The sequence below is a fragment of the Geospiza fortis genome, unplaced genomic scaffold (assembly GCF_000277835.1).
Source record: "Geospiza fortis unplaced genomic scaffold, GeoFor_1.0 scaffold333, whole genome shotgun sequence".
In the NCBI taxonomy this organism is placed as follows: Eukaryota; Metazoa; Chordata; class Aves; order Passeriformes; family Thraupidae; genus Geospiza; species Geospiza fortis.
The window spans coordinates 936,595-947,984 of record NW_005054347.1 but is presented as its reverse complement, the minus strand read 5'-3'; the positions used below and the strand labels follow the sequence as shown (position 1 = coordinate 947,984).

The following is an 11,390-nucleotide window of genomic DNA, read 5'->3' as shown; positions in this document are numbered from 1 at the left end:
ACATCTTGCTGACTTGGAAGTCTTCTGCGATCAAATTCAAACCAATAGAAATCCCACGAGAGAGAGAGAGGGAAATTTTCTCTCGATTCTGTGCCGCTCTCTCGCAGCCCTGTTGTGCATGTGCCCGAGCAGGAGCGGTGTTCTCATTACTGCAGGAGCACCTGTGTGCACTAAAGCGCTCTGCCTTGCAATCCATTTAGAAATATGCTCACTTAGCTGAACAGCTGCAATGGCTGAGGATATTATTGCATTGCAGACAAGCCTTAGTGCTTCCACAGGAGAACTGAGGGTTCTGCTCAGCTGCTTCTCAGCAAAATCGATTGGGTGTTTTGATGGTGGTTTTTTTTCAGATTCCCGTGCCTCTGCAAAGACGCAGTTGAGCAACAGACCTGTCCGACTCCAGGGGCTGCTCACATGGGAGGCAGCACTTCCCCCACCCCTGCCCCACAGTCTTTCCTACTGCCCACTCTGCTGCTCCTCTACACACACGGTAAACCAGCTGGATTTCCTAAACCACCAAGAAGCTGCTCCTGTTTCTGGTGTGTTCGTTTTCATCTAGAAATTAAACTTCATTGGCTCACCACGGGGCTGACGAGACCCAGCATGAGAGATGGGGGAGGGAGTGCTGCCAGTAGAGGCAAGGAACCAGGCAATCCTCCTTTGGCAGAAGCAACTTTTTGGCAACAGGATTAAACCAGTCCGACTATACTGTAACCACACCCTACACCAGGATTTGTCTTCAATTCACACTTAAATATTAGCTTCTGCCATCTTGCCTAAGAAGCAGTGACGCCTAGTGATGGAAGGTTAACAAAGACCTGTTAACCTGTTAATGGTGTGATGTTTGAGCTCATGGTTCCTGCTAATGAAAGGGATACTCCTCAGGCTCTTGCCCCACCTCTGCACCCTCCCTGCTTTTCCCTGGATTTAATCCAGCCATTGTGTACCTAACTGTGTAGTTTGGCTCTGTTAACCTTCCAGAGGAAAATTAACAATATGCAAAGAAGAGAAAGCAGTCCAAGTGTAGTAATGCTTGAGATCAGGTTCACTAACACCTCCACCCAAGAGAATTTACATTAAAACCTGGAGAAACCTGCTTTGTTTGAAGCTGCCCGAGGCTCTAAATCTACTCAGATGTCCACACAGTTCAAAATCTTTTTCACCCACTCGTGCTATCCTGCATCCCCTTCTCTACAGTATCCTATAGCAGCTCTGAAATCATTCCTAAGTGTAAAGGAATATACTCCTGCCTAGCAGCACCACAGTGCATTCTCCAACACATTTTCACTTCCAGTTGGTGTCCCTTGTTCCTCATATACTCTACCCAAACGATGTCACATCTCCAGTTCTTGTGGCTGCAGCTTCCTCTGTGCTACAGCATCTATCTTGTACCAGTAACTGGTAGCTGCATTTATTATGGGCACCCTTAAATATTACTCATTTATAAGGCAATAACAAATTCTCAGGCTTCATCAATGTTGGTAGTGGGAAAAAAAAATCCCAAACCACAAAACACAAACCACAAAAAAAAACACCCTCTATTCTGATCAGGGGATAATGGTGTTAATGACAACTTTTCATCAAGCTACAATGGGACAAGCTATAAATTAGTAGATCAGACCCCTCCCATAGCAGCATTTTCTACAAGAGCAGAAGTTTTATATCCCTCCATGCTTGTGGGATGCCTTAGCTCACGTTTGTGCATGGAAAATTGCCAACATTACAAGTTCCAGCTTTGATGAAGCTGTGACACAGCTCCTGCTTTCAGCAGCAACATCACTGCTCCCACTCACCTCAATCCATGAAATTGCTTAATTGCTTCTCCTATTATTAGAGCAAATAATATGTGATTTTTTTTTCCTGACAAAAGATTAATGAAACTCACTCGTTGGAACTCAGCACAATTGAGAAGCTGAGCCTAAGGACATCTAGGTTAGTTCTGACAGCCGCTCTGCTCTCTTTCCCCCATGCCCTCCAAAGAGCATTAACAAGCTATTACTGGTTCCTGCCCCGTCTCTGGTTAAACGGGGCTTATGTCCTTGGCTACAGCTCTGGATCTACACTGGCTCGTCAAGAGGGCATGCAGGACAAGGGAGATTATGGCTCAATTCAGATCCAGAGGCTTATTTCATCTGACTCAAGCCTTGGACAGTGAGAATTTTCCTAAAGCCAGATTAGGTTCTGTTGGGTCAACTTCCATGGCCCAAACCGAATAAAGCATCCTGGATTGGATGAGAGCTGGCTCAGCACAACACTTAGATACCTCTGCATTAATTACTTTATCACCTCAATAATTTTGTCTGTAGGTACTTTATGGGTGGCACTTTGGAGAAAGAGAAGAAAAAGTACTTGCATTCTTGTAGATAGTTACAGAAGATACAGTTATAGAAGGATAGTTGAGACAAAGGAAACAAAAAAAATTAACAGAGTTAAAACAATTTTCTGCTTGAATACATGACACATCCTTACACAGTCATGTCATGTATTGTTATAGGTCCTCTGTTTTGCTCAGTTCTGCCTGCTCAATTCCCTGGAGACCTCCACATTGTGATTTTTTTTCCCATTAAAGCTACCATATATAAAGAATAAATATGAGAAAGGCTAGATTGCCCTCAGTGAAATGTTTCCACTGGTTTTACCTGAAGCAAAATCCTTTAGAAAAACAATTCTGTTTTGTGTCTAACCTTTAAGAACTATTCTGCCTGAAGCCATACTCTACTGATGCATTTAAGTGTGGAATGCCTGGGTTTTATGCCCTTTTTTTTTTTTTTTTTTTTTTTTTGGTAGTAACAAGGTAGGGGGAAATAAAATATCAGCTCTTCATTAAAGAGAACCATCTCCAGTCACTGATAAAGGGTAAGTATATTAGACAATTCAGGAGTCTTACAACCCACACAGATTATTGCAGATTTTACTTCAGTTACTGAAATTAGTCATATTTCATGTTGAAAAAGCAAGTTACCAATCACAAAAGTTAAATGAATTTTTGGAAGTTATTATTCACATTTTCTGTCTGTATATTTAAAGTAGAGACAATCTAATTCAAATTGGTCTAAGAAGCTGCAGTGAAGTAATCTGATACTTGTTTTTAATAATTGAATTAGACTATACTGAGTACTATGCATAAATACTCACATATGAAGTATTCCCATTTAAATGGCTTTTTCTAATTTCAGTAGAGGCTTCAATGTCAGGTTGATATGAAATGACAGCAAGATTGTAGTGCATTATTAAAAAAAACATTCTAGATTGGAACCCAATGAACATAAAAGCTGCACACCAAAAGGAAGATCTTTGTTTTTCAGAATGTATGATTCTTAGTTTTTACTACTCAAAAGTGGGTTTTTATATCTCAAAATAGAAATATTGCTACCTTTTTCAGCCAACTGTACCTTTTTTAATTTGCTTTACTGCAGTTTCTTCAAGCATGTTATTATTGTAGTGTCTGAAATTTGACTCAGGCTTCAAGAAAACAACAATCCAGAGACTGCCAGGTTCTGGAACATTTTACCTATGTGAATCAGGGAAGTTTCGACAAAACAGGATGAAAGGGTGAGCTGGACCTGTATAGGCACAGTGGTTTTGCCCAAGGCTACTAAAACCCTGAAGCCCACATCACCTCCATTTACCTCCCTGGAGCATCCCCATCAAGCAGACTTGGAGTGAGTTTTGTCAGGGAGTTTTAGTCCTTACAGATGTTATCAACTTCTGTCCAAACAATCCCTTTTATCTTTCCTCTCTCCTTCAGACACATCCCTTTGTTACATGTTTGGGAGCACTCTCAGGTAATAGTGGCTCTGCATTAATGTTTTGAATTATGCATAACCTACATGAAGGTGCCTCAGGTCACAGAATATGCCTGTTACTGTTTTGGTACCTTAATATTCCTTCAGGTCTTACAACACAATAAAGGGCTCTATTGTTACTCAAAACTAAACAGTATGTAGAATGTTCAATGTCAGAAAAACATAAATTAGCAGTTTTCAAGTAAGATAGAAATGTCTAAATAAAATAAATAAATAAACAGACCTGGCACACTTCTGCCTAGCCTCTAGGCCCAAACAGAAAAGCTTTTCAGTGACAAGCTTGTGAATTGGGCCCTCTCATACAGGATGTGAAAGATTTAAATAAAATTTCAAACAAACTGCCATCACATAGGAGTGAACACCAGCACCACTGACAGTTTAAGAAGAGATTCGTGGTCAGGGCTCAAATCCAGAATGACAGCAGACCCTTTTCAGATTTAACTCAAAAGCAGAGCAGAAGCACAGAGACTGCCTCTATTCCCTGAACCTTTTCCAACACCTACAGAAAAGAGCTTAGCAAGACCAGTCTCTGCACTTGAGTGTGCAAAGGTAAGGTCACAGATGAAGCTCAGATTCCTACTGATCAAGTTCAAAATACAGATTATCTCCACTACCCTGCTTGGCTGGACAGCAAATTAATTATACTACAAGCAAACGAGGTAAAAGAGAGCATATTTCCCTTACTAAAAATTCATTCAGAAGACAGGGCACTCAGAGTTCATAGCTAATACATGTTTTATTTCTTGCTTCTACAGTTAAATTGTAAACCTTGGTACTACATGAAACACTTAATTGAAAATACTGTCTAAGTGAATTAATAGCTGCCAGTTCATTAGCACTTTGGCATGCATGAGTGCATTTCTTTTGTTATAACTGAAAATCTCAGAGTAACCTTACTTCTGGTGCTAAAGAGACACTGTGTGCAGTGGTGGAAACAAACATGCATTCACAGTGTGAGCAAGTGCTGCATGTTCATTTGGGTTTGGCATTTTAACAGACACCCAGGGAAGGAGGGGGAAAAAAAACAGTGTATCCCCATGGTAACCAGGACATCTTTTTTTATAATGTTTAACATGTTTAACATTAAACACACTAGACAGAAAAAAATTAGTCACCTAGAAAAATATTCATTTCTGAGCAAAACTATTCATGAACAATGAACATGAAAAGCTCTTGGCAGTGTCCTGTGAGAAATGAAACAAAAATTGCTATTTTTCATTTTTGGCAGCTGACAATTTATTCTAAGCTTTTTTCCTACACTTATGAATCAAATGCCTCCTCTCTTCTGCCCTCTTTATTCTTCTCAACAAAGTACTCCTAGATTTACTTTCTCATGTGCTAAGTTATTCCAAAAGCAGATCTTACTAAATTTTTTTAATGTATAATAAATTGCTTGTGATCTCCAAGTGAAGAAGGAGGAACATATCTGGAAATGAAATCTTCTCAACTTCATTTGTGTTATGAAAATATTTTGTGGATGATGACTCCTTTGCCTCCCATGCTCCCAATGACTAGGAAGAAAAGTGTTTTAAGATTCACTGGCATTGCATAAAGGCATCTCAAAACTGCATAACAAACCAGTGTATTCCTATTATGCCAGCTTTACTTTTTTACTGATGATTCATTTTATACTCGTATATCAATCAGCCAGTCAAGTGTCAGCTGTATTTTTACATGTCCATTCAACAATCAGAACTTGAACTTTTAGCTAATCAACTCAATCTTGAACAAGTCAGAACAGAAAATGAATTTACTTGCTTATTCATCTTATAAACATCCTATTTCAGTGATCAAGTTCTTACTGCATTTTTTTAAAGCCCACACATACACCCATGTGCAACCTATGTGGGAAACTTGCCATCAAGTGACTTTGCATGTTGTACCACTATTAGTCCAGGTGCAGAAAACCTACAGGACAATTCTGTGATGTGTTTCTCACAAATGGACTTTCTTTTTCTAGCTGCATGTCTGAGCTGACACACAGAAGAGAGAAAAATTCTGAGACAGAATAAGTAATTCCAACTTTCTGCAAAAACCACGACTGCCATTGTAAGCAAACGTGTAACATGAGATGCATAAGCATCTTTTATCTTGCTGTGGCAGTGTTCACTGGTTTCTATGGAGAAGCAGACTTGTCACCTTGTTGAATGGCTTAAAGCTAGCCTGAAGCTTAACCTAAGACAAGTCGTATGTTTTAAACAGATATATATTTGTAATATATATATAATAGAACATATTCAAGAAAACAAGTTGCACTTTTCATTGTTAGTGAGAATAGCACTTCTAAAATTTTACTGAACAAGGCTATTTTCTAATCTCCTAAGATTCTGAAGGCTAATATAAACCAAGTTTGTTTGCAACCAGATTAATTTCTGTGAATTAACACTAAAAGTGATTTGTCTTTCTCTGTGACACTTCAGAAACCCAGAAGTCTTATGCTGCTTCCTGCTATTAACTGTCAGCTCTGGGTGGCTTAAGTATAGAGGGAAGCCAGAAAAGCCATCTGTTAGGAAGAATGAGAAAGCCTAGTTGTTTTGCTCATTTCCTGGGCAAAATGAAGACTGAAAGGTTTTCACTGAGAAAACTGCTTAGACTGCACTAAGCCAGATGTATATAGGGAATTCAAAAGGAATAAATGAAATAGAATTTTCTTAGTTCAGTATAAAACAGTTGTATGGCAAATATGAAGAAAGCACTTGGTCCCTTTTAAGCAGATAATATCTAAGTTTTTCAGTAAAATTTACAAATCCCAGGCTTGCTTTTCCAAATGAACTTATATTATGAGTAACGGGGTGCTAAAAAAAAAAAAAAAGTCAAATGTTAGCAGTATCATTACAAATAAATGCTTTCTGCTTTAGGAAAAGTAGGATATATAGTGCTGGAAAAACCCAGTCACTGTAAGTTCTGAATCTGAGAAGAAGAATTCTTAAATAATGCATTAGCATAGCATATCAAATTACATTAGATTTCATAAGAAAAATTCAGGACTATTGGACTGTGGGTATATTGAACTTTTGCTTCACAAATGAAAACCTCTTCATCCACATTATAATATAGCCAAACACTTTTTCTAACACTTTATGCTTTTTTATCTTATCTTGAAACAAGCCATTACTGATGGGAGGGCTGACACCCACTACAGCAGTAAATTGAGTGTCAACTAAACAACCTTTATCAAATGTAGCTACTCGAGGTCACTATTCCAGCATAAAGCCCAAAACAATTATTGCAGTGACTCTAGCCATAGTTCAATTAAGATACTGGAGAAGTAGATGATGTGCATTTTAATATACATATATCAAAGACATGTCTATATATATAAATATGTATGTATAATTCTATTAATAGACATAAGTATATATGTATCCCTATACACAGGATCAGCTTGGATGATACCTGCAGGAACACCTTTCTGGACACCTCAGTTTAAATCATTCAGCAGCCAGACTATTTAGCTCTCACCTTTGAAACACATTACAAAACTGCCTTATTTTACTACTGAGTAATTCAGTAGCTCTTCTGCTATTCTTTTTCCCTCTAATTACACTGTTCAGCTACATTACACAGTATCTGAAGCAGTCTCCTCGATGTTAGGTGTTCAAATGAACAATTAGTTACACTGATTGCAAAAAACCTTCAGAAATGTAGAGAAATCAAGCTTTGAGCTGCTAAGTCCCTGACACCCACCACAGAGTTTTCCCCAGAAGAGAGGATTCAAGTTACCAGACTGAACTGAAGGCTTTTAACAGCTCATATCTAGATTTCCAGGCCTACAACAAGGAGTCCACTGGATTTTTCCCTTCTTGAAGCGACAGTTTCTCTGGCACACAAACACATTACTGTGTTTCCTCAACTTGAAACAAATGAACAAAGAATCCAAATAGTCTGGTGAAAGGCTTATGGAAAAAAATAATTTCCACAGGCCCTTCCTGAGATGCATTCTTTCTTTGCTATGAATCATGACAGCTTTTCCCAGTAAAGGCCTCTCCTTCACCTATTCTCTGAATTATTGCCTTCCCTCCAGCGTACACAAGCCATCCATCTGGAGTTCTCCCACACTGCCTTCCTTTAAAGGACTACTTCCATTTCTGTGACATAATACCCCTTGTAGAGCTTGCAAAGGGCTGAAAGCAAGACAGTCATCCCTTTGGAAGTGTCTTAAAACACATCTATTTATCTCTGCAAACAGAGGGGTTTGGTTTTTTCTAAGCATGACAGAGTTCCAGTGTGAAGATGCCTTTTTCCACAGTGACAAAGGCATTGCACAAACTCTGCTGCTGTGAAGTGTCTCCTTACTGACCTGTATGCATCACAGATTATGCTGAACTATGGATCAGACACCCAGAAGCAAAGACCGACTAGAAGACTTCTAGATTTCTGAAATCAGCTTCCTAAACCCAGCACACGTCCCCACTGCTAAAGCTGAGGCAAATATCTTTGCTTATCTCAGAAAAAAAGTTCAGTATTATCCAGCAATTATTTACACATTGGAAGTCTTGCATTTTCAGCATTCTTTTAAGGGAGAAAACTACTTTTTTTTCAACACTGAGTCTTCTTGCTTTTCCCTTAAATAATCTCAACTTGTATTTATCATCATATAGCATTCAAAATTTGGAACAGTACAGATGAAATCTCACAACAAACACAGCACCAAGTAGAGCAGAATAATTACCTCCTGTGCCTCACATCTGATGCTTTTGTTACTATTACCCAGAACAGGTTTTGTTTTGGTATCACTGGGTCTTAAGTTGTAGTCTGATCTGCTGTAATACTCAGAATACTCAACACAGAACTGCTTCATTCCCTGACAAGCTGATGCCCCTAACACTCAATCCATTTTTCCCTTACAAATTTTACAAGGCCAGTCTATTCTACCATCCAGACTATTAATGAAAACACTGAATAAATTTGTAAGCTTGATCACTCTACTGTGCTTTAACCAAGGAAATAGTTCCTGAGTTTCCAATTAAAAACATCATGTAGGAAAAATACTTCTATTCATTGTTCTTTATCTTTAGTATGTTAAAGAACCTTAAATCAAAGAAAGCTAGAAAACTTTATCAAAAAAAAGAAAAAAAATACTTTAAATAGACTTGAAATCAGACAGTCAGACAGTAGCTCACAGGCCAACATCAGGAAGTTACTAATGACTGTCCATAAACAAGTTAACTTTACCTTAATCAGAAACACAAGTCAGCAGTAAGCACTTGATACATTACAGGGGTAATGTGGTATTAGCTTCAAGATGCTTTATCTACTAACATCAAATCACATTTACCAATACTTACTGTTAGAGGATATTCTCTCTAGGCTGTTATAGATGGCTTTTGAACTAGAATAGCATGAAATCCTTCAAACCAATATGTTTTTAAACTACATATAAAATCATTCAGAGGAATGTTATGTCAGCATTTTCTTACTTTGGAACTAGAACTGTCAACATCATTGTCTAAACTTAAAATGATCAAAAAATACAATTGTATGGGTGTGAGAGCAGTACCACAGCATTATTTCAAAAGTTTTTGTATTTATATAATAAATGAAAAACATCTAGGAAAGCTCCCCCCGCCTATTCCACAGTTAATTTTGGTTTTTTTATTGATCCAGTCTTGAATAATGCTGCTTATTTGGTAACAATATCAGGCAAAAACATGAGCAAGTGTCATTCTGCATTCCAATATGAATAATTCAATAAAGTTTTGCAATATATACATTTTATCCAGCTTCTGACATTAAAGGTCATCATGCCAATGAAAATTCTTAACAATACAATAAAATCCTTCAAATATAAATGCTTACGAATGTAATTCAAGAGACCAGACAATTTAATTTTCTGAAATTTATATCACTCATATCCATAATAATTTTACATTTCACACTTCATGCTCTCAAATGTTACCCTAGAGAAGACTAAATCTTTTTGCCACATATACTATTAAAGACACTAGCCAGGTTTATAGAGTTACAGAAGACTATAATAAGATGTAAAATTTAGTAGTAATAAGTTATGACATTTGCTGACTAAACCATTATTCAGTCTACCCTAATGTTTGAGCCACTCAAATACAATAAGTATTTGGATGTTATATACTAGCCATTTCATATACTTACAGTGCAAAGTAAAAGACAATTTTTTCCTGAGCATTTAGGAAATGAAAATCCTTTTTCTTTATGTTTGATTACAGTCCATTTAAAATATATTCCTCACATACCTAGGCTTGTCAAGACTGTACAATTAAGACAGGCAAAAGTTTGTAGATATCAGAAGCCCAATCAGGAATCAGAAGGGTTACTGAACATCTCTAAAATTTGTCCCTGTTTTTCAAGTCTAAGGATATAATAGGATTTTGAGTTTTAGCAAAAAATTCAGAAATTACATTTTTCCCATGGACCAAAGATTCCAAAATGTACAAACCACATGCCTTCCAAAACAGAGAAACAGTCGCTATTTAAACAAATTGCAATACATATTTCAACTTACTATTCTGTAGTTAATGTAATGCCCAGTGAGCTGTGCCTCCAACAGACATAAGAGAATAAAACTTTTAGGAATGTGTTTTGGGCATTTGTAAGGAAGCTGGATTCCTTACAAGTTCATCTTTTCCTCAATAGCTACAGACCATGAGTTTCTAATTCAATCTTCTCTTCTGTTTGCAATATATCAGGTTCTACTGGAGGAACAGGTGGTCTGAGTATAATCTCTGGACCTCCACCATATATTGACTGAAGAAAATTCCATGTTTCTTCTGATATTTGTCCAGAATCTGCACCTGAAAAATTTTTAAGATTTAATTACTATTTAGAATAATTCTTTAATGATCTAAGTCCAGAACAGATAAAAAAAGGAAAAAAATTCCAGATTAAAATTTAAAACTGTAAGCATTCAGATCCAAATTTAACACTACAACCTTTAGTTTTGCTTTATCTTGCACCAGCTGCCAAACCCAATTACCTATTTTGTGTTAGTTTTGTACTTCTTGATTCTTACAACTATCTGCTCTAATTTACGCAATAATTGCAGAAAACACATGAAAATTCTATGACAAATATCTTATCTAACTATCTACCAATTTCTTGATTCTTACAACTATCTGCTCTAAATTATGCAGAAATTGCAGAAATTGAAAATTCTATAATAAATATCTTATCTAACTATCTACCAATCAAGCTCATAGCCAGTAAATCTTGGGACTCAGGAAACAATGATTCATATTATTATAAGGACTTGCAGTCACATCAATTACACAGTAAAGTTCAAGGACTCAAGATTCTTGCTTCATCAGAGAAATTAATATTGATAGTAAAGAATAAGAGTATGAGAAGCACAGTGAAATTCCCAGAGACAAAAGACTATTATTAGAATAATAAGAGCTCCAGCAATACTCCTGTAGCACTGATGGGTCAGCCTGATTTCATTCACTGATTAAAGTCTTTGCTTATGATTCCATTGCTCTGGCTAGAGGTCTGTCTCCTGTCTCAAGCCAGCATCCAACAAGCATTTCTGATTGTCCACAATTTTTTCCAGTGGCAAAGACAAGATGCATCAGCACATCTCCCCTCTAGGTTTCAATACAAGGATCTGTC

General features: G+C 37.2%; 1 protein-coding gene across 3 annotated transcripts in view; it reads right to left on the bottom strand.

Moving 5' to 3' along the window:
• Positions 1 to 9,378: 9,378 nt before the first annotated feature.
• USP33 (ubiquitin specific peptidase 33) overlaps positions 9,379 to 11,390 on the bottom strand; it is a 30,640-nt gene continuing 28,628 nt past the window's right edge. For all 3 annotated transcript variants that reach the window (XM_031058700.1, XM_005423085.2, XM_005423086.2), the window contains exon 23: positions 9,379 to 10,576. In XM_031058700.1, the coding sequence (XP_030914560.1) occupies positions 10,419 to 10,576 (158 nt within the window). In that variant the 3' untranslated portion in view covers positions 9,379 to 10,418. The remainder of the gene's footprint in view (positions 10,577 to 11,390) is intronic.